Raw genomic sequence first — 21,569 nt, 5'->3', positions numbered from 1 at the left:
CTACTTGCATACAAGTAGTCTAGGTCCAATTTAAAGTGATTGCTTTTAAATTCATTTTCTGCAGCTTTTAAGAAAATACTTTAGCAGACTATCACGAACCAATGCCGAACACCAGGCAGCAGTCTCTCTGCACCCCATGGATGTACAAGGTGCAGCAAACCTATCATCATTCACTGCAGCACCAACTTCTGCATTTAATTCACATTTAGACACAGTCACATCCTTAACATCAATACTGAAGCTGATGAATTAAACTAGTGTGTCCTCTCATCACAAGGGTTCATGGCCAAAAAGGTGGCAGTAACTTCTACAGCTGCTGCTTATAAGAGCGTAAAGCCACATATCCCTTAACTATCACACATTCTTCCTGCAAATGCCAAAAAAATGAAAGCAATTTGATTGTCACATGGTGGAAAAACAAACATCTTGCTCCCCTGGTCATTTGGAAGAGTTGAGGTTTTCTTTCATTCTGCAGAAAAGGACTTGTTGCTCAAAGGTTTAGCTCTTCCTAGGTCATCCTGAAGAGCGTTTCCAAAGCTTAAACAAGTACCATATACAGAATATGTTTAATCAACATGCACACCGGCATCCTAAGCTGTAAAGCAAGAAGGGCAACTTTAAGTTCTCCTAACAATGATCAGATGTGACAGAGACCTAGCCCTAGAAGAGAAGATGACAAGCTTGTTTCCTCCACCCACAATCAATAGTAAAAATGGAACAATGACCAGTGTGGTAAACAAGACATTTCTCCCACTTCTTGTCAAACTTCTCCTCAGAAGGAGAATACAAGCTTATTTATGGACTGTGGTATTAGATGTGTATCACTCTGGAAGTATCACATTATTTTAAGTATGTTTGGCCAGAGCTAGGAGTTTTGACAGAAAGAAAGTACTTGAATGGCTCTGCACTGACCCCAGGATATCAGCTGCATCATTTACTTCTGTAGCAGCTACCTGCAGTAGCCTGTTTCCACAGTAGAGCTAGACTACGGGTGGCAAGGCAAGACTCACACTTGCTAACAGAGCAGCTAGTCTTGGCAGTGGATAGAGCAGCCCCAAGCAGTACCTGGAAGGAGGAAATTTCATTTGCTGTTCGATCAGGCAAAAAGAAAGAGAAGACACAAGATTTACCCTTAAGTCAGTCAATGCAACCAACCTGGAAGGTGGCAAGTGAAGGACACGCCACCCACAGCATTTCAGGCCAAGACAGACTGCATCACTTCCAAGTAGTTAATGTGTTACTGAGCCAGAAAACAGATGAGAAGCAAGCAGTACGCCCCCCCCCCGCCCCAATTACACAGAAGTGCAGGCATACAACTAAATTTTCCCGTATAAAGTAGAATGGTCCAACCACAGTCTTCCCATAAGAGTAACACCCAGTCTCCTAACTCTACTTTCAGAGTCCTACCTTTTTTTTCCTCCCTGCTGTGTGATACCACACAAATACACTACTCTTAGTTGAAAATCAAAGATGACCTTGGACCCAGGACACCTTTGGCTAGAAGGAAAGAAAGTTTGAGGACTCAGACCTGCAAGTCTGTTTCCTCACAGAAAAAAGCTTTAAATATCTGCAAGGGTTTTCAGACTTCTGTGACTCTAGTTACAGTGAGAATGAGACAAAGCTGTTTCCAAAATAGCTTTGTCATCAGAAAAGCAGTTAAACTTAATCCAAAAAAATCCATGACTATTTCTCAGTATTAGAAACATTACAGAGTATGTTACCAACCGCTGTTTCCAAAATAGCTTTGTCATCAGAAAAGCAGTTAAACTTAATCCAAAAAAATCCATGACTATTTCTCAGTATTAGAAACATTACAGAGTATGTTACCAACCAATAAAAACTATGAAACAGAACACAGAATTGGAAAAATTAGTCTGTGGCTTCAAGTTTACTTTTTTCTGATTTGTTTTAGAAGTGTTCTCCCTTCTCAAGATGAATTATTTTTCAATTTTTCCCACCCTTTAATTCATGACTGTTCTCCACATGCCCCAAAACAGGGAGTGGGGAAGAGGTGGGTAAAAAATACACAAACCCAAAACCACATATGAATCAAATCCAAAGGCCTCTCCCCCTCATTGTATCCAAAAGACCGTATCTGGTCCAGAGGGAACAGAATGAGAGAGATGAAGATATTACCACCTCTGGAATACAAGTAGCACCAATTAACACATTTTCACAATAGAAGGATTTTCTTACCAGGGCTTTCTCAAATTACTCTTACTGAACAATACTATTCAAATGTTAAGTTGCAGTGAAGAGAACATGCAAAACTACCCAAAGGAGTGTTTCCAACAAGAAGGGGAAAAGAATTCCCATTATACTGATGTCTTTTTTTTCCCCATTAGGTCTAGAGTGTTAGTCTTATTTTTCATTCCACGATCATCACAGATTTGCCCCTACTGCTATTTCAAGTTATATAAGCAATAATCACAGCAAGATATAGTTTACAGTTTTTTACATTGCCTTTAGGTCCACATTAGTTGACAGACATGACACTCCTCTGGGCCAAGGAAAGAACTTCTTTCTCTATTTGTTACCTGCCACACTATGAGGTGATGTGGCTGCTGTAATGTACATGCTTGTGTCACCACATGTTCTAGTTCCCAGATCAAAATAATCCATAATAGGTCTCCTTAAAAGACCAAGTAAAGACAGAAACATTTCAGAGAACAAGGTAAGACCAACGTGCAGGAATCAGGCATTCAACTATCCCCAGACTTTCCAGAAGAGGTGCAAAGCCAGGTGGTGGCACAGCACGGAGAAACAGATACCTAGGGCTGAAGAACCATCCCAGTTACACACAGATACTTTCGTGGAGAAAGGAAACACGGTATGCTAACGAAATGCTGTTCTTAGCCATCACCCTTACTGCAACAGAAGGTAGCAGATCCATACCAACCCAGTTTGCTGAGCGGCACTCTTCCACTACCCATTACATTTTGGTACTGAATAAAGAAATGCAAATACGTAAAAAATTTGCTTACAGCGTTTCACTCCTTTAATACATACTGCAACTGATTATTTCCTCCCTGTCTCCTCAAATACCTTCATTTTACACCAATAAAGGCTTGAAACAATTCCTTTCCATTAATTATCACAGCAGGCAACAATAAAAAGAAGCTGAACCAGAGTCAACTTTGCTCTAACGTGGACATAAGAGATACAAACATTGTACAAAGAATGTCATCCAAGGGAATTTGAAGTTGTTAAAAAATGTAACGCAGTTAGCATCAGTGATTTCATTCAATACTGTCGAAGGATCATTCATATTCAGGAATAACTTTTTTTTTTTTTTTAAAAAAAAAAAAAAGGTCACAGGAGTATTAGACACAGATTTACTCCTTGCCATTGCATAAATGTCAGGAAGTTCTGACGTTTAAGATTACTTGAGAGTAAAACTGTCTCTATTTGCAATTTGAAATGAGAAAGTACATCCTGCCTGTTTAAATTATTCTCAGACAAGTTGCCCAAAATGATGATTTTAAAGATGCCCAAATGTGTATCAGCCTAAGGCCATGTTGTACTTGCTTTCAGTTTCAAAGACCTTCTTTCATCTCTGAAGAATGGAATGTTGTTTACTGCTCAGGGTGTTTTGCCATGTTATCATGAATGTATTACAAATGTTCTGCTTCTTGAACTACAGAGTGTTTTTCAAAAAACATTCATTAGTCTACAGAAGAAGTCTTAAGCCTTTTATAAATCCTGCTCAGATATATTGGGACACTTAAACATCTAAGTCTAAACATCCTTCTCAAGTTTGCTATCCTGCATAATTTCACAAAAAAAGAAAAGAAAAAGGTCTGCAGTGAATTGCTTTACGGTAGCATGAAGCCTAAGTACTAGGCACTGGAATGCAAGATTGCATGTGAGAAACAAAAGTAGTTTCACTGGTAGAATTACTTTCACCTATTGCCCTTACAACTCAGTCTAGAAAGGGAACCTATATGAGAAGCATCTTAAAATACAGCAGGTGAATTTGTGACAATGAAAGGCTATCAAGTCATCAAGTTTATGGTCAGTTTTAGGCACATTATGTCCATGTTCTTCTAAATTGGCAATGAAAATAATGGATCACCACCTTTCAATAGCAACACTGTTATCTGTCTCACTTTGGCACAAACTTACGAAGCTTTTAATAAAGCAGACACATCACAGATGATGAGAAATAACTGAAAGTACCTAACAGGCAGACTTGTTAAATATTCAGAAACAAATCCGGCAATAATTAACAGAAAACCACTATGAAGAACAGGAATAGTTGCTTGATATAAGCTTAGGGAAAAGGAGAAAAGAATTGGGCTAACTGTTCTTGCGCTAGACTAATTTCTTCAAGTTTTTCCAGTCGTATTATAAAAAACCCCAAAACCCTATACCATCAACTTCATATGTAAGTGCATTAAAAAAAAAATCAAAGAAGGGAAGAATAGCTGCTCAAAAGCTGGGAATGCTGCTTTATGCAGCTTGTTTAGATACAGATTCCTTCACTTTACTTGAAGTAAATGGGGAGTGTTCAAGGAACTAATTGTGTCTCCACGTCAGAAAAAAAATAAATCGGAGAAATACGTCTATCCCATCTCATTAGAGAGGGTTCTTGTCACAGTCCAGGCTGAAGGAAAACCTACGGGACAAGTGCCACCACTGTCTCAGTTACGCTGCAAATAACTGAGCTTTATACAAGGTCCTTCCAGACTCCAGTATGCAAAACCACCAGAGCAATTTCAATCCTAACATCATCTATTTAAGCTTCCTAGGCCACAAGAACAAAAAAAACTTAAGTTTTATCAGAAAGGACAACTTTACCACCACTTCCTTTGCACAAGTTACCTTCCAGGTCCCTGCTCACTATGCTTGGGTCAGTAGCCAACCAGCCATTTACTTGAGCAATATCAAGACTTCATGAGAAAGAGGGGCAAAACAGCAACAACACTTGAATGACAGCCCACAGCACATTTCTCCTGTCTCCAGCCAAGATGCTGATGGTTGCCAGTCTCCCTGGAAAGAACTGCAGCTCTGCAAGCTTCACAGGTCCCAGAAACAGTTAATATCCAGCACAACATTAAGAGATTTGTTCAGACCAAGATTTGGTAAAAATACCTTCAAGGTACTTTTAAAATGCAGCGTGAGCCAGAAACGGTGAGCTGGCTCACTGCAGGAACTGAATGGTCTAGCTTTATTTATTTATTTATTGCTTTGCGGGGGGGATCTCGCCAAGGTGAGCTCATAGTATATTTAAGAGTTCCTATGCATTGTGCGTGGGAAAAAAGTCATCATAAGTTCAACTGAAGGGCCATGACAACTAGCTGTTGCAAAAAACCACCAAAGCTTCGCTACCCTCCACCGCAGATGGAAGTTTCTCTAAGCCATCATTTCATTCAGTCCTTTACACGCAGTGCTCTTATCCACAGTTCCGCCTATAACACAATTAGACATCCCCATCAGATTTACCAGAAACAGTCCTTTCAAGTATCTAACACAGAGACTGCTTTTCTTACAGTACATAACCAGCCATTTAGTGTAAAAGAATACCCACTTCCTCATACAGGGAAAGATAAAAATAATTCAGGCTAAAATACAACATCATCCAAGTAATTGCAAGCCATCTCCATACCTCCAGTCCAGATCCAACATTTGATGAATCCAACGGTCTTTTCTTTCTTGGTCCAATGGCTGCCAAAGCTGTGAGGTTGGCTTCTCTCTGTTGCATTTGTGCTAACTTCAACTGTTGCATCTAATTTAAAAAGAAAACACCTACGTTAGTCACGATATACAACATCCTAACAGTCTCGCTGTCTTTAGGGCGGCATCAGACAGCTCTGCAGTCCCTACGGAAAAATGTATTTCACAGCATCTTTTCCTGTCTTTCTGGATACTTCTGACAGATTCCCATACTCAGGCACACTTAGAGCCTTGAAACGCTAACGGCCCTATAGATAGCACTGTTTAAGTAACACTTTCTATGGAGACTGTGCTGTGGTATCAAAAGAGCCTTAACAGGAGCCTTGCTGCTGGTTCCTCTGCTTGTAAGCTTTGCCATTTCTGATTAACAGAAAATATTGATCAGAATTGGTTTATGAGGCCAGATTAGTATTTAGAAATTGAAGTCACAGAGTTCTGCAAACTGGGCACATTCTTAATATAAAATCTCAATTCATGACTGCACAAGCAAGACACTCAATGTTTTCATGCTGTATTACCCAAACCCAGCATTCAATACTGCATTCTGAAACATTTTACTATCCAACTGAACAGGATGCTGTCAGTTCACCAATATTTTTTCTTTACCCAGTACGTAACTTGAATGTTCAGGCATATCTGCAGCAAGTTAAGAGATACACTGCACATATTTCTTTTCACTCACCTGTAAAAACTGTTCAACACACAAATCCTTAGAAAAAACCGCTGCCTGGGTTAGATAAAGTTGGGATAGGAGAGAAACCCACAGTCAAGAGAATTTTAAAAAAGTTTTACGTCTGTGTTTTGAGGTACACGTTACTTCATTCTGTTCGATATAACTGCTGCTCTGCCAGCTGCTCTGGAGCTCAACCCATCAAGCTTGCTCCTAACACTTACTAGCTTGGCTTAGCCGCTTTATTAATACAACCACACTGCTTTCAGATCCACCAGCTGTCCAACTTGGAATATAGATGGAGTAGAGTGTGCTCACTCGCTCTGGAAGCTTTTCTATTTGCTCAGGTCGAGTTTGTCCTTAAACACAAACCTCTGGGTTTGATGTTAACTCTTAGATGATCTGACACGCCACTAGAACAGCTCATTAGCCCATGTGCTCCCCATTCCCAGGACTTAAAAAATTGTTCAGATGGGAATTTTCTGCATGCACATCTTTAAAGAAAGTACTGCCATGTCATGGTAGCAAAGCAGCTAATTTGCCTCCCTTACACTCCCCTCCTCCCACCTACAAGCACAAAAACAATTAATTGGAATTCCTCATCTAGTCACTACAGATGTTTTTCTAAGTTTGCAATACAGTATGATTTTGCTTGCTTTTCAGTTCTCCGACAGCCTACTTTGAGAAGAGAAATTCAGCTGTTAAGAACTGAGCTTGTAGCACCTACACAGCATTAGTCCACCATTTGCTACTACTTAAATAGAGACAAATCCACAATAAATATATACTGTGGTGTTTTGGGGAGGAGGGATGTTTGGTTGGGTGGAGTTTGGGTGGTTTTTTTTGCAAGTCTTATTTTATTTCAGATCGGTAGACTCATTCTTTCTTACATTAGTGATGCTGGCAGGTTCCCATCAAGTACTGCAGCAGCTAGGCTACTTAAAGAAAAATAGTGCTTCAGTACCAGATTCCTCAAAAGACATCCTCTCATGTAAGATTCAAACTATACACACGCTCAAGATTTTTCAGTAGAAATCACAGAATGCAAAACTTTGACATATATATTTTGAGACTACTTGTTTTGGGGGTTTGGTTGGTGGTTTTCCTTTTTTGGAAGGTGAGAGAAATGCCTTAGTTATAAAAACACTATTACAAATCAGCTTTGATCACACTATGTAGGCTTTTGCTTACAGAAATGTAGTAGTACTTCTTCAGTGCTAGATACAATCATTCACATACCACACAACACTGTTCTTGCTTTTTGCATGCAGTGTAAACATGTATAACCTTATTTATCAGAACTCATTCAGTTCTGAATGGGGTTTTGTTTGTTTTTTCAAAGTACATGGCGTTGCTTTCAAGAACATTTTAGAGACTTTAAGGTTTTATGTCCCTTAAACTTGAAAACTACTACTGTTCTGCAATTGTCCCAGGTTACCTCCAGCCAGGCTACTGGCATAAAATGTTTAAGATAAACTTCCCTTTAATCTCAGTCTTAAATACGTATATTTTATATTCAGGAACAAGTTACAACCAATCAGGGATGGGAGAAAATAAGACTAAATCTAAAAAAGTAACTTAAAAAGTTTCTAAGCCTTAGTGTTTCATGTGATGTCTTCATCACTCCCTTGATTAACGACGAGCAATAAAACGCCGAGATTCTTTTGGCAGAGGCAGGTGCTGACTCCTGCCCCAGCTGCCCGGCCATCCCCACTCCCAGGCAGCTATGGAGCATCCCTGCAGAAGTACACCTTCCTGCCAGCAGTGTAGTTTAGTTATCACGGCAGCTGCATGTACACCAGTCTTGTCATGAGAAGCGGCATTACAACATGCCACCCACATGGCATCCCTCTGGGGGCAGATTATATTCCAAAAGGCTCCAGTGGCAAAGAAAACCAGAAGGGGACAGAGGATTTGCTTTACTTAAAGCGAAAAGGACTTTTAAAACCATTAAACTTAAAACGAAAAAGAAAGCAAAAGCCTTTATTAGCTTAATCTTGTACTTCCATCCCTGAGAGTCATTGGAAAACATATCCCCCCCTCTCCATCAACACTACAAAACACACACAAACCAGCTTCACCGCAGTTAAACACGTCAAAAACTGGTGGCTGCTGAACATTCGGTCGGTGGCTTGAAGCAGCATTGAAACAAGACCACCACCACCACTCCTCCTTTTCACAGCTGATATTGACAGGCAGCCATGGTAAAGACCGAGGACAACAGGCAGAGCTATGAATTAAATATCAAAGGGGCTTTGGGTTGGCATCAGCACGGGGTGGAGGGGACCGGGTGGGCTGAGTGCCTCTTGGTGGACTACCAGAACACTGCTCTGGCTGAGGACTGGGTAGCGCCTGGGCACCATCACCATCCACCCCATGCAATTCAAGCTGACAAAGCATGCTGTCAGCTCAGACACCCTGCAGGAGTGAGGACACTGCTGCTGGAGGGCAGTGCTGGCAGAAAACCCACCGATACAAAGGACAGGTTGACACTTGGTGGATGGTATGAAAAAGAAGTGCTTTCTAGGACCAGAACTGATGCATCTTCGACCAAGCAGTTCCCAAGACTATGACAGAAAGGTTTGTCATTACAATCACCTAATCTCCCCAATACTTTTTCCACCTCGTAACCAGCAAAAGGATTTTTCAAATCAAGCAGAACCTCACCAGGGTTTTGGAGCAAAAGGGGAAAAAGAAAACATAGTCTTGTTGCATTCTAGACATCTTGGGGATTTTTCTGAGAACATAATTAAGACAAATGAATTTAAACACTCAATCTCCATAATGGACTCAACAGATCCCCATTAAGCGATATGGGCAGGCATCCAAATTACCCTGCTGAAGCCAGAAAAATCATCTTTTCATCAAGTTTTGTTCCATTAAGAAGTGGAGATTTAACGTCCAAACATTGTGTGAGCAGTTAAAAGCACAGGATAAGGAGAAGACAGGCAGATAACGTCAAGGGATACCAGAGGATACTGGCTGGCTAACTAATGCCAGATTTTCCCAAACAAGATTAGGAAAGAGCAAGAGGCAACTATATTGAGTCAAATCTTTCACAGTTTCGTAGCACACAAGTTAGGGCAGAAAGATCACTGCAGCAAGTGAAAGACAGTAAAAGTAGTATACACACTTTATTAAAATATAACATAGAGAAGTTGCATCTAGTATTGTTGCCCTTCTAGAGGTCAGTTTTATTAATGTTGGTGTCTCTGACTAAAATAGGATACAAATAGAAAACGTCATATCCAGACATACGTGTCTTGAAAACAGATGATTTTTTTCTCTTGAAGACAGGACCGTGTAATGGCAATTCAAGAGGAGCAGAGGGAACCTGCTCCAAACATTGGACCTAGAAACTTGCAGGTTTCCCCTCAACCCAATTTTCTTCATCTGCTGAAAGATGCTGCTGTTCCACCATAACATAGGAGTCCAACACATGTTCTGTTCAAAATTCATTCCTCAAGAAGGGCACTGAGAGGGGACAGTCTCCAGGCAAGAGGCAAATGAACATTCATGTTCCTTCTCCCCCTTTCCAATTTTTACATATACTAAGAATCACAGTACAAAGAGTTCTAAAAACCTGTGCATAAAGATCAAATTGCTATGAAAACGTCTCAGAACTTGTAAAATAGTCTTTGTTGCTGCTGGCCTTTTTAATAATAAAAATAGGGTTTAAAGTCTGGTCTTGCAGCAAGCAGGAATCTCTAGGGTGACACAATAACCATTTTAGTTAATCTGACCTGCAGCACAAATCAAGAAGTAAGGTATGTTTTAAAGTCCTCCCTTATAGAGAAATGGCATTTGCAGCATGGCTGTAATCACACAAAATGAAAGGTTTTAAAATTGACCTCTCTGTTCTTCACTCAATCCTCTACTGAGAAAAATATTTCTTTTCCTGCTCACAGAAATTCTCTCTCACTTACGTCTCACACTCCCCATTTCAGAAAATATGAAAAATCTATTTTACTGCTACACCAACGACATTTTTGTGGCAATTCAATATTAAAAATTAAATTTCAAATTGCATAAGACGACAAGAAGTACTTCAGCTACGAGACAATGAGACTTTTTTTTTAAGCAATACTGCAAGCTGGTGTTAAACTCTTTCGGTTATGCAGTACGTGGTAGGTGGTTGTCTGCATTATCAGACCTCTGATAATTCAAGTTATGCAAATCTCACAAGATTTTCACTGAACAGGAAAAATCCCTTGAATGCAACCCAAGAAAATGTATACAGCAGCAGGTGGCTGCATTATTGAACAAGGGGGGAAAGGAGAGCTACCTAGCAGAATACATGCTCACATTGGAAAAGGAGTTAATGAAAGCCCTCGTGTCTGGTCACAAAGTACCCAGAGCAGAACAGGATTCATGTATTTGTTATAAGCCTTCATAGAAGACAAAGCACATGAAACCTTTACTCTCTAGATCCTCAAGAACAGTTTTACCAGGGAAGGTTTTTCTGAAGGTAGAGATGAGAAATTAAACATCTGCATTAGCCAGGGCTCACAGAGCTGTAACAGGGCTGAGGTTAAAGAAAAGCCAAACAGGTGGCACTTATCCAGCACGATGCTGGCAGATGACACGCACCCCAATAAATTCATACCGCTGTATATTGAAGCTCCTGCAGAAGTGGGAAAAGTATATACACAAATACACATAACAAAGCATATGCACAAATAAAGAGAGATTTCTTTTCTCTGCTTCTCAGTTTTAAGTGCTAGGAACTTATGTTTAGAAGCCCCCCCACTCCACTCCCCCCCCAAAAAAGTGTCTTGACAATGCAGTAACAAATAAATACAAGATGTAAATGAGCTCAGAAGAAATGCTGGTAAGATAGACAGGGAAGCTAAACACCACGGTTCTGGACTCTGTTATAATTAATATAAAAGAAAGACTAAAAAGTGTAAGCCCAATATCTTGGACATAATATCATGCAAAAAGTGGGGATGTCTCCACATACGACACTGTAGGCTGATAAGAGTATGGGGCAGATTAAATATAAATATTTAAAGTAACAGGAGAATGGGCAGGATAGGAAACCAGGGAAGGCTGAAGACAAGTTAATGTATGCCTAAGGGTTATGTGTGCTATCCAGCAATAAGTACATCAGGAGTAATAAAAGCACTAGAAGCAGATGAACAAGAATTTGTATAAGACTTGTGGGGGAAAAAGCAAAGCATATAGGCATTCAAAAGAAGTCCCTGATTCTTTCAGCTTCCACAATACAGAAATTAAACAATAAATTAATAAATATTAAAATTCAAAGTAAGTCAAAACAACTCTGGCAAGTTAACAACGTTTTTTTTTCTTTTTTTTCTAGCTTGCATCAGTGAAAAAGGAACCTGAACATCTACATGGGTCTTTACTATTACTCTTTACTGTCTATTTTTAAAGAACAAAATATTGAGGTACCTTTTAAGTAGGGTCACTAACCCCACTGAACCGACTTTTCTCTCCTTTTTCTATCCATTTTTTTTTTCCTGACCTGCTTTTTCAAAGTTTCACTGGGTTTCATTGTGTCTTCCATTTAGGGCTTTGAAAGTTTTCTACTCTGTCGCTTCTCCCTTCATTGTCTTTGGAAGAAAGCACTCCAATTTTTTTTCACGTTCCCTTTAAGCATTTTAAAGAACTTGTGACGAAAATGAAAAATAAACCTTAAAAATCTGTTTTCAATCCCAAGCTTCTTGCACTGGTTGTCATAAAGCTCAATGAGCATTACTGCCTCCAGCCTCTACCTTTCCTACACAAAATTTTCTGCCCTACAGGTTGAACGCAGCTGAATAGCAGACTTCTCATATGGGGGACGTTCTCTGAGGAAAACTGACATTTGAAGGCTGCATATTTAAACATTTACCATCCTCTCCTCTTGCCTATAATGCAATTTCTCTTCTTGCAATTGCTTCCTTTCAAACTGTTTTAATTAGCCATACAATTAGTTTCCACTGACTTTTCCCTCTGTTGTAATTTAGATTTAACAGCAGAAAAGCAGAACAGTATGTGCTGGTTTGATATGCAGTCCTAACTTAGAGCAGAGATGTATGCAATACTGTAGACTTCTTTCAGGGTTAATATTCCACATACATGCTTCAGTGGCAGAACAGGCATGACTGTGGCTGTCCCCCCCAATGACCAGGTGCCTTGTCTGACTCGAACGAAAGGGTGCAATAAGACATTCTGGAGAACAACAGAAAATTCTTCCATGATAGCCATGAAGTACTATATCCATAGGAAAATCAGTTGATATCTGACATTCCTAATATATGAATAATTAACTCTCCACAAGAATTAAAGGGAAAAAAATCGAAGGTGCAGTGATTTCCTGACTCCTTATTTTTCCTGTTCTTGTTAAATTTCCCAGGCGTGGCATATATTGCTTTTTATCAGTTTTTTTTGTTTCATTTAACAATTACTGATGCATTTCTGTGTATTCTAGAACACCTGGAGCATGCTTTCCCCTGTGCAGTCCCATCAGCTTGCTTTAGTTGGAGGACCAGGGAAGTTCCTGGGTTCTAACAACCAGCATCAAGCTCTCTATTTGTTTTCAGACACTGCCTAGGCTATTTTTGTTGCAAGGCCAAGGAAAAGGCTACAGCACACCATAAAAAAGCAATATATTCTGTAGTTTTTGTTTCAGGTGCTGTTACTTGCGAGCAGACCACTCAGTGACCATCAATATACCTGCACTATCACAATGGGACAGCAGCGTCCAGCCCTTGCAAGACATCACTTTAAACCCAATTACAGTTCTTCCAAACTCATGATATTTCAAGTGATTTTCAGCTGCTGTAACACTGCATATTCATTTACTCACTCTTGGGGGCCTCAAAGCTAGAGAACATTTAAGACTTATCTTCCAGTTGCAGGTCTCTCAATCTCATTGTGCGGTCCACCCAACACTTGTTCTTGGCACAGAACTCTCTGGCTCTCTATTACCATCCTTTTGTTGTGCTTTTAATTCTAAAATTTCCTCTATCAGCAATTTTTTAACCCAAGGCCACACTTTCAGCTGGTTATATGTCCATTATAGTCTCTCAGAGAAACTTAGAAAAGGCTATTTGAAAAGTCATGAACAGGCTTTAAGGAGTTTGAGGTGGGGCTTTTGTTTTTCACTAGATAAAGACAGTTGCTATCATCTTCCAGCCAGCTGGTTTTAGGATATCTGACAGAGTATCTCAGCTGATCTTTCCTTACGCTCCTTCAAAACACCAACATGAATGCCACATAAACAGGGCTTTGGTTTAGTTTTCAGTCTACTAGATAATCAAACACTTTACAGGACTTCCATCCCTGACTTTCTGCGAGACTTGTAACAGACCAAATCTCTGATGATAGGTAGGGCCACGCTGCAGGTAACAAAATTTATGTCTGTTCAATAATCATGCCTTTTTAATTTTTTTCCCCCAAAAAAAACACGCAGAAGCAGGTAGGAAACACTATGGAACAAGGAAGATAATATAAATCAGATAATTAAGCAGAGGCTCTCAGGATGTCACTGAAGGCTCATAAAAAGCCAACTGACTGTGATGAGATCTTACTTTGCTTGCAGCATCTTGTTTGCTTTTTTTTTTTTAGAGGTTATGGTTAACCAGGGACCTCCCTTTTTCCCTGCCACAACAGTGGTCTTAAAGAATTTGAACCATTAGGTCCAGAAGTATAGATATAGAAACAGCACAAGAGGTATGGGGGGAAAAAGGAAACAGTTTGAAGATTTGAGTTGGAGACAGTAGGGAGAGCAGCAAAGAATCAGGTTACAGTTACTTGTTAACTGAGAATGTGAGAAGAAATAAGGTAAAGAGTTAGGCTGGACACATGAAACAGAAGGGAAAAAAAAAGATTATAGTTGAAAAAAGATACTAGAGAACAACTAAATTCCTGTCTCTAACACCTAGGAACTCACTGGAATCATGCAGGCTTTTTGTTCAATATTTTTGATAGGGTTTATCTCTACAAAAAAAACTTGGGTTTGCTATTTTCCTCCTAGTCAGTTGATACTAAAGGAATTGAATTTTCTCAGCATCTCATCTACTGCCATCTCTTAACATCTGTGTCAAAATTGTAACAGTAAAATGCAAAAGTGCATAAAGCAGGCAGGAACTAGGGACCGGGATGACCTGTGCAGTCCTAAGTGAACAAAGCTGCTAGAAGAGCAAGGAATGAGGCAGGCAAGTCTGCTGTCCATCAGGTGCTTGCTCCACACGCTCCCTCCCTGAGTTCAAGATGCAGCTGCTCATCTTTATAAACTGATAGATGCTGCAAGGTGCCACAAAGTAACAGCAGCAATGAAGGTGGTTCCTACAGAATAAGCAAAGATGCTACCAGTATGGTATCTGTTCACCTGCTCAACCCCAAGCTGCAATCTTGCACACATACAATCTGAAAGGTTTGCCCAGACTCAACCTTAAGTTTCCTGAAGCCATAGTACAAGCATACTCACTTTTGAAGATGAGAAACAGAACTACAAAAGATCAGGGTTTCTATTTAAATTTACAGTACACACTGTTTAATACTGACATTTTTACAGGTCTTCTGGAACGCACTGTTCATATGGCAGGCTTGCGCATTTGACAGTATGCTACACCTACTCAATTTTAACTAAGCTCATTTCAGAAAAGGGATGAAGCCAGAGATAAACTATAAATACAGCTACAAGAATTGCATCAACTGAACATTTCCTTTGTAACTGGAAGTATAGTTCAAAGTAGAAGAGGAAATAGCAGAAAGCACCTAACAAACAGTTATGGTTTAAAAGTACAAGCATCAGGAACAATGCGAGGACTGCATCCTCACAGCTTGAAGAGGCAGATAAGGCTGAATGAAAAGCAGGGGGTAATTTACCCAGACTTCAGGAATGCCATTGCAGAAAGAGCTGGCCCATGAGGTAAGCAAGGACAAAATTCTCCAGTGCACAAAGGAGCAGCCTGGGGCAAGCCTTGCAGCTGTCTCAGAAGGAATGTGTGCTTTCCATAGGTATGAAAATCTGCTGAAACAGGTGAATGAGGGAAGTAAATAGCCTTAACTCATAGCAAGCTAAATAGACTAAGAATATAGGAAAGTAAATGACTTGGTATAGGGGAAGTTTGAGGCAATAGGTCATGCAAAAAGGGATGAAAAGGTCACAGCAATTATGTATAGTCTTTTGGATAAAAGAATCCACTGCCTGAGTCTCTGGATGTACTTCCAGCAATGTTAAGATGTTGCCTCGAGCTGCTGGATGACAGCACATCCTGGATTTGTAAGTATCCATTGTTAAGATGTACACCCTGCATTTTGGGACACTTTGCTTTAGAACATGCTCCATTGCCATTACCACACCCCCTCTCCTCTCTCCCCGGGGTCACCAAAACATAAAAAACAGCTTTGAGGAAGGCAGGCTCACATTCATTCCTAAAGAACTATAAGCAGACGATCAGATCAGGCTTTCCAGTGGATACTCAACCAGAATGGCCTTGAAAGGATCTGATTTCAGCCGACAGAGGTATCCAAGTTTCTAAGTTTTCTTAGGAGCAGACTATAATCACATGACAAGACATACAGACAATGGTGAGCCATTTCAGGCTTTCATCCCAGTATACACTGTGCTTCTGCATTACCTGTTTCAGCTTTGGAATATTTGTTCATTTTTGTTTTGCTGTTATTCCAGCTCTACTGATGTTTGCAGTTTTTTTTTTTAATGCAAGTGTGTGCTGACCATTTATCTCCAAACTGTCAATGAAGCACCAAACTGACCAACTGCATTTGGGCTCATTCCCACTCAATCTGGAGATGTGCCAGGGGTGCTTTCTTATCTGTGAGACCAAGAGGTGGGTTTCCCATGCAGCATGGGAAGCCTGGAGAAGTTCTGGCTGCCTCATTCTGAGGAGAATGAGCAGCAGGACAGAGGGCAAGGCAGTACCAATGCAATGATCTGTGTTGTCCCAACAGGCACATTTGCCTCCTCTTCTTTTGGTGAAGCAGTTGGAAACCGTCACTCTGGGAGCAGCACAGCATGGAGAAATATGCAGGACAAGTGCAACGAAGTCTGTGTTAGTGTGGCACAAGGTAAGATGGACTGAACGAAGTGAACTCAACCACTTAGTACAACAACAAGCACTAAACATAGATGCCTTCTCTGCTCTGTATGGCTCCTTTTTTGTACACCTATATGCCACTTTTAAAGAGATCTCATTAACAATACCAACCAATCTAAAAAAAGACCCAAAACACATACCTGATTTCTTTCTGCTCTAAATAGTCAAGTCATGGAATATTTTCCAAGATCCTACACATTATTGTACAGAGGAAAAGAGAAAAGAACCTGCATAAATGAATTGCTTTGCAGTGTTTTATTAAAAGAAAGAACCTCTAGAAACAACCAGATGATGCAGAGGTAAAGCCACCTACAAAACAAGACAAATTAGCATCACCCACTGGTTGTTGATCCTAGTGGCACTAGAGGCAAACTGGGAAGGGCTTCAGGGCAACTTTGTACTCATAGATTGTGAGCATGAAGAAAGAGTTATAAGCAGAAAGAAAGAATTAAAAGATATGATAGTAAAGCAAGTTCCTTCTCGCTCCTCTTATTTTACAAATTTCTTCTACTATGGTGCAAATCCAGAGCATTGATTCTAATACTATTTTACTGGATTTCCATTTGTTTTGCCTGGGCTCCTACATTAATCCAAACAATAAGGGCCTTTAAAGCATTCATAAATAACCTGCTGCTGCTGCTGCTGGCACCTAGGAGCCAAGTGCAGCAATGTTAAGCAACAACAAATTTCATAGTTCAAGAGGCACAGTTAAGGAAAAAGGTTGCTCAGAAAATCACTCTCATTTAGCACAAAGATCCTTAAAAATTGCATGAAATCAGTCAAGTAACTATAGAAACCAATTTCTTCAGCTCTGTATCACACGTCTCACACCTCAATTGTCTTTATTATCGTCTGCTGTCAGATCCTTAATCAGAAATGTGAACAGGCTTGATGATTTATTCAGCAGGGAAAAGAATCTGTAGGTCAAGTGAAAAATTTCACACACACATACACACGCACACACGTCTTCAACCTTAGGTACTTTCATTTCATTCTGTTCCCAGTAGCTCTGGGGGCAACTCCAGTGAGATCCAATATTAAGGCTCAATTAAAATAAGCTCCAATTAGTGGAGCTTTTTTCTCTCAGGCTAGAAAAGTCAGGAAATGGATATTGGGAAATGTAAAAAGTCAGCTACTGAGAGGAGGCTGCAGACATAAATGAACTTATTTGTTGATTTCTACAGTTGCTATGCAGAGGCCTCTGGGAGTAAAAGCTTAACCAGTCTAAGCTATAAACTAAAACCCCTGCAGCTAAACATGAACTGTGTGAAACAAGGGCTCCATTCCAGAACAGAAAACTGCTGGGCCCAGAAAATTAAAAGCCAGAGGCGTTTTCCATTTAAAACTAAATCCCAGTACCGCCTCCCAGCCAAAGAATTATAAGCAGTATCAGATTTACAAAACGAACAATTACCCTGGAAAAATGTAGCCTATTGTACAGTCCCAGATGCTAAATCTCAAAGTTTCTTTTTTTTTTTCCTTCCCTTTTTTCTAATCCCACATTACATTCCTACCAAGTGTACTGCTGCAGTTTACAAAGGACCGTTTCTAGACAGGACTGAAACTACAAAAATAAAATGTTAAAAAAGAGCTCATAATTCATTGACCTCATTTGAAGCACTGCCCTTGCCTGTGGCAGTTCCTGTCCTTCCCCAAGGCCTCTGCAAATGGTATGCAGCAGCAAAATAAACCCTGACCTAATTGCCAGGACAGGGCTGCCAACCTTCTCTCAACACACAAAGGCAAGCATGGTAACTGGAAAGTCCTACCTCTTTCGCTTTCTGCTTTAACCGCAGTTGCTCTGGATCTTCTTTATTGGAACGGCTCTACCAAAGGAAGAGGAAAAAGATTGAATAGCAATTACTGGCATCTAAACACCATCTTATCCGTTAAATATTTAATAAATGACAATTTTCTCTGGTGATTGAAAGATTTAGCTGCAGGGGTGAATGCCTCAATCCAGACTGGCTTCCCTCCCCCTCCATGCACATACGCACATCCCCCTCTTCATCTGGGCCGGCTGCCTCTGCTCTAGCCCGAAGCAAGATTAAGCTGAAAATGATGCTAACACTGTCAGTCAGGTCCAGTCTAGGCATGATGTTGTTCATGTCAGCAGCAGACACTTAAAAAGGACGGGAGGTATAGGAAGGAAAGGGAGTCGTACTCGCAAGTACAACATGAGTCTTTCAACTCTAGATTAGGCTTCCACCCAAGGGGCTCCAGAATTCAGCTTGAAACAAAACCAAAAAGAACGAACAAACAGAAGATTATCAAGTCACATCTGATGGAGCAACAACATCTGCTGATTTCCCCCCTGTTCTTGAGGGGAGGAAAGGGGGAAGAAGGGTACTTATTCTGTACTAGCAGTGGCTTCATCAGGCATTCGTGGATGCTAGAGTACCAGCTCCAAGGCTGGCCCCTCTGACCCTGACTACAGAAAACAAATATGCCTGGCATGCCAGTGGATCTCGCCAGGCTCCAGCTTGAACCAGCATAGCGAACCCATATTTTCAAACACTGCCATACACAGATATGGAGAAAAACATACCAATTTCAGAACCAGGAAGGACATTTATGGCTATGTGAATACTTCTTTTATTTCATTTTGACCAGAAGTCAAAAGACTATTTCACCCTACCACACACTTGAAAGAACTCTTATGATTTTTTTTTCAAGAATGCAAAAAGCTAAAATCCTTTTTTGTATAGCCTGACCTGTCCTAAACATTACAGATTTCCAGTTAAGGGTTAATGGTTACTACATTTAAAGCATAAATTGGAGAAACCTGAAGATGGTTCACCAGTCTAAAGGACACCGCTACTTCCTTGGAAAGCAACAAGTGAAGTTCTTACCTTGGCTGCTCGAAGCAACATTTCACGCTCCTCTTCATCTTTTCTCTGCTTTTCTAGGTGATCAAGCTTCTCAAGAAATCTCAGCTGTGCTCTGGTGTCACTAGATACGATGTACCTATCGCTCCCCTGGAAAGAGAAGTTTCTTACAGATAACCAGGCTTTTGTATAGACTACTAAAGCTAAGAAACCCAATGGGAACAATCTGAAAAAAGCACCACTTTTTTTCAAAGTTGAAAAGTGTAGGCTGTTTTAGAAATACTTCAGGTGGTAGGTAGTCATTTACACATCTCTCCACTGAAGCATGTTTCTTGGTGTCTGTGACTAGTAAGAGGTTATTGAACAAGTGACATTAACAACATCTAATCTATATTGACTATAACAACAATAAAGCCTTTTAAGTCTAAAGGCTAAAATTTTGTTTTAAACAGCAACTTCATATCCAGTAAGCATATGTACAAGACTGTCTTCTGAACATGTTAAGAGAAAAAAAAAAAAAAAAAAAAAAAAAAAGAAAAAGAATTGTAAAGCAGCAGAACATCATACCCTTTCCTCTTTAAAGAGGGAGAAAAAAAAATGGTATCTTAAGTTTCTACCTTTTGGTGTTCCAGTTTCAGCCATTTAACCCACAATTTGAAATAAGCATCACCTGGTGTTTCCCAAAAGAGGTCCTACAGAGCATAGGAGTAGTTTAAAACTAGTAACGAATCTTTGAGGTGGGGAAAGTGAGATTAATTATATACGGTTTATCATAGCTCTAGGTATACATATTTTTGCCTCAGTAGATGCTCTCAAGTCATAGAAGAGTTTATGCTGAAAGGTGACCTGTGGAAGCCGCCCGGTCCAGCCCCCTGCACAAAGCTCGGCTAGTGAATACTAACGACTAGTTCCAACAATAACCAGACATGCATTGAAACAAGACTGCAGTCCTTTTGGTCTAAAAAAATAACACAGTCATTTATTTTTCATCCTATTTTTGCCCTCACTGGAAAGCCTGAGTTTAGCTTTACTTTAGATAGGAAAGAAGAGAGAGAAAGTAAAGGTCTAAAATGTGGTCAAATGGCAATGAAAAGCTTGTTTTTACTGTCCTGGCTCTTCCAAAGACAGGCTATTTAAGCCATGCATTGGCCAGAGGGCATTAGGCAAAACAAGGCAGGAGGCCCATTCTAGATGATGAATCTGTGCCACCTGTTTGCACCACCCTTAAACTTACGTCCCAGAGTCACTTCTTTCTCTGCTTTGTGAACTCGTCTTTTCCTCAGAAATTCATCCTTGGGTTTTTACCAGCTAAACACACAATATACTTTCAGCAACCCTTCCTTCTACCCTGCTCCAACCTCCTACTTCAATGAGGCAACCCTGACACACAACTATGCTGGAATAAACACAGTATATTTTACAGCTATATTATAGACGAGGCTATATTTTCAGTATATGGACTATCAGTGACTTCAGTTACTAAATTTTTTAGTTTTCAAGCACACTATACTCAGACTCTTCTTTCTACATCCAGTCATATACTTTTAAAAGCTGGAGGGAAAGTAAAAGTCTTCTTGTGGGGCAGCGTTGTCTCCAAATCTGAACTCTCACAACCCAGACAGAGCATGAAATCAATCACTCTCTTCTGGTAATAAGTTTGGTCTTTTTCAATGAGCCACCACATTGTCACGAATCACCAGCTGTGGCTCAGGCCACAACATGTGTTGCAACCAAGACGACTTTCTTTCCCAAGCAGAGTCTGTGGCTCTGTAAAGAAATCCAACAAACCTTTCCTCCTCTTCTGTTACTGCTCGAGACTTTTTTTTTTTTACTGCTCCCCACAAAACATACGCTACTTTGAGTCAGTCTCAGTACATTAGTATGGTTTGTTTTGAAGCAGCAGTTTATAATAATCCACCACCACGCTGCAATCCTTTTAAAGGGACAAAGAAAGCTGTATTACCAGAAGATTATTTTTTCCCAAAGTTTAGAAGTGTTTTGCTTTGGAATGCCCAAAGTCAGAGTCAGATACTCACAATTTCTTAAAGCCAAATCCAAGACCCTACGCCAATTAGAAATGGAAGCCTCTCAGACAGAAGCACCCCAATGCCCTACCATGAACTTATACAGGACAAGAAATGGGTGAAGTCATAACAGCATTTCAGCTCATCAACAACTGTTTACCTTTTTTCAGGAAGTTTTAGAAAAGGAACACCTGCAGTTATATTTTGTCCTATACTCAACAAACTTCTTCTCTGCGACCATTAGCACTGAATTGTTCAGACAGAAAACATATTGTATACCTGTCCATAACTTGTAGCTATT

The 21,569-nt window shown here is 40.1% G+C and overlaps 1 protein-coding gene across 1 annotated transcript in view; it reads right to left on the bottom strand.

The window, feature by feature from the left end:
* Positions 1-21,569, bottom strand: part of TAF4B (TATA-box binding protein associated factor 4b) — a 74,344-nt gene that overhangs the window by 7,395 nt on the left and 45,380 nt on the right. The window contains exons 12-14 of the mRNA XM_040586670.1: positions 19,269-19,394; positions 18,186-18,242; positions 5,609-5,728 (exon numbers count right to left, since the gene is read on the bottom strand). Coding sequence (XP_040442604.1) covers positions 5,609-5,728; positions 18,186-18,242; positions 19,269-19,394 — 303 coding nt within the window. The remainder of the gene's footprint in view (positions 1-5,608; positions 5,729-18,185; positions 18,243-19,268; positions 19,395-21,569) is intronic.

The sequence above is a fragment of the Falco naumanni genome, chromosome 3 (genome assembly GCF_017639655.2).
Source record: "Falco naumanni isolate bFalNau1 chromosome 3, bFalNau1.pat, whole genome shotgun sequence".
NCBI lineage: Eukaryota > Metazoa > Chordata > Aves > Falconiformes > Falconidae > Falco > Falco naumanni.
The sequence above is the reverse complement of the archived record's forward strand: the minus strand, read 5'-3'. Positions and strand labels throughout refer to the sequence as shown.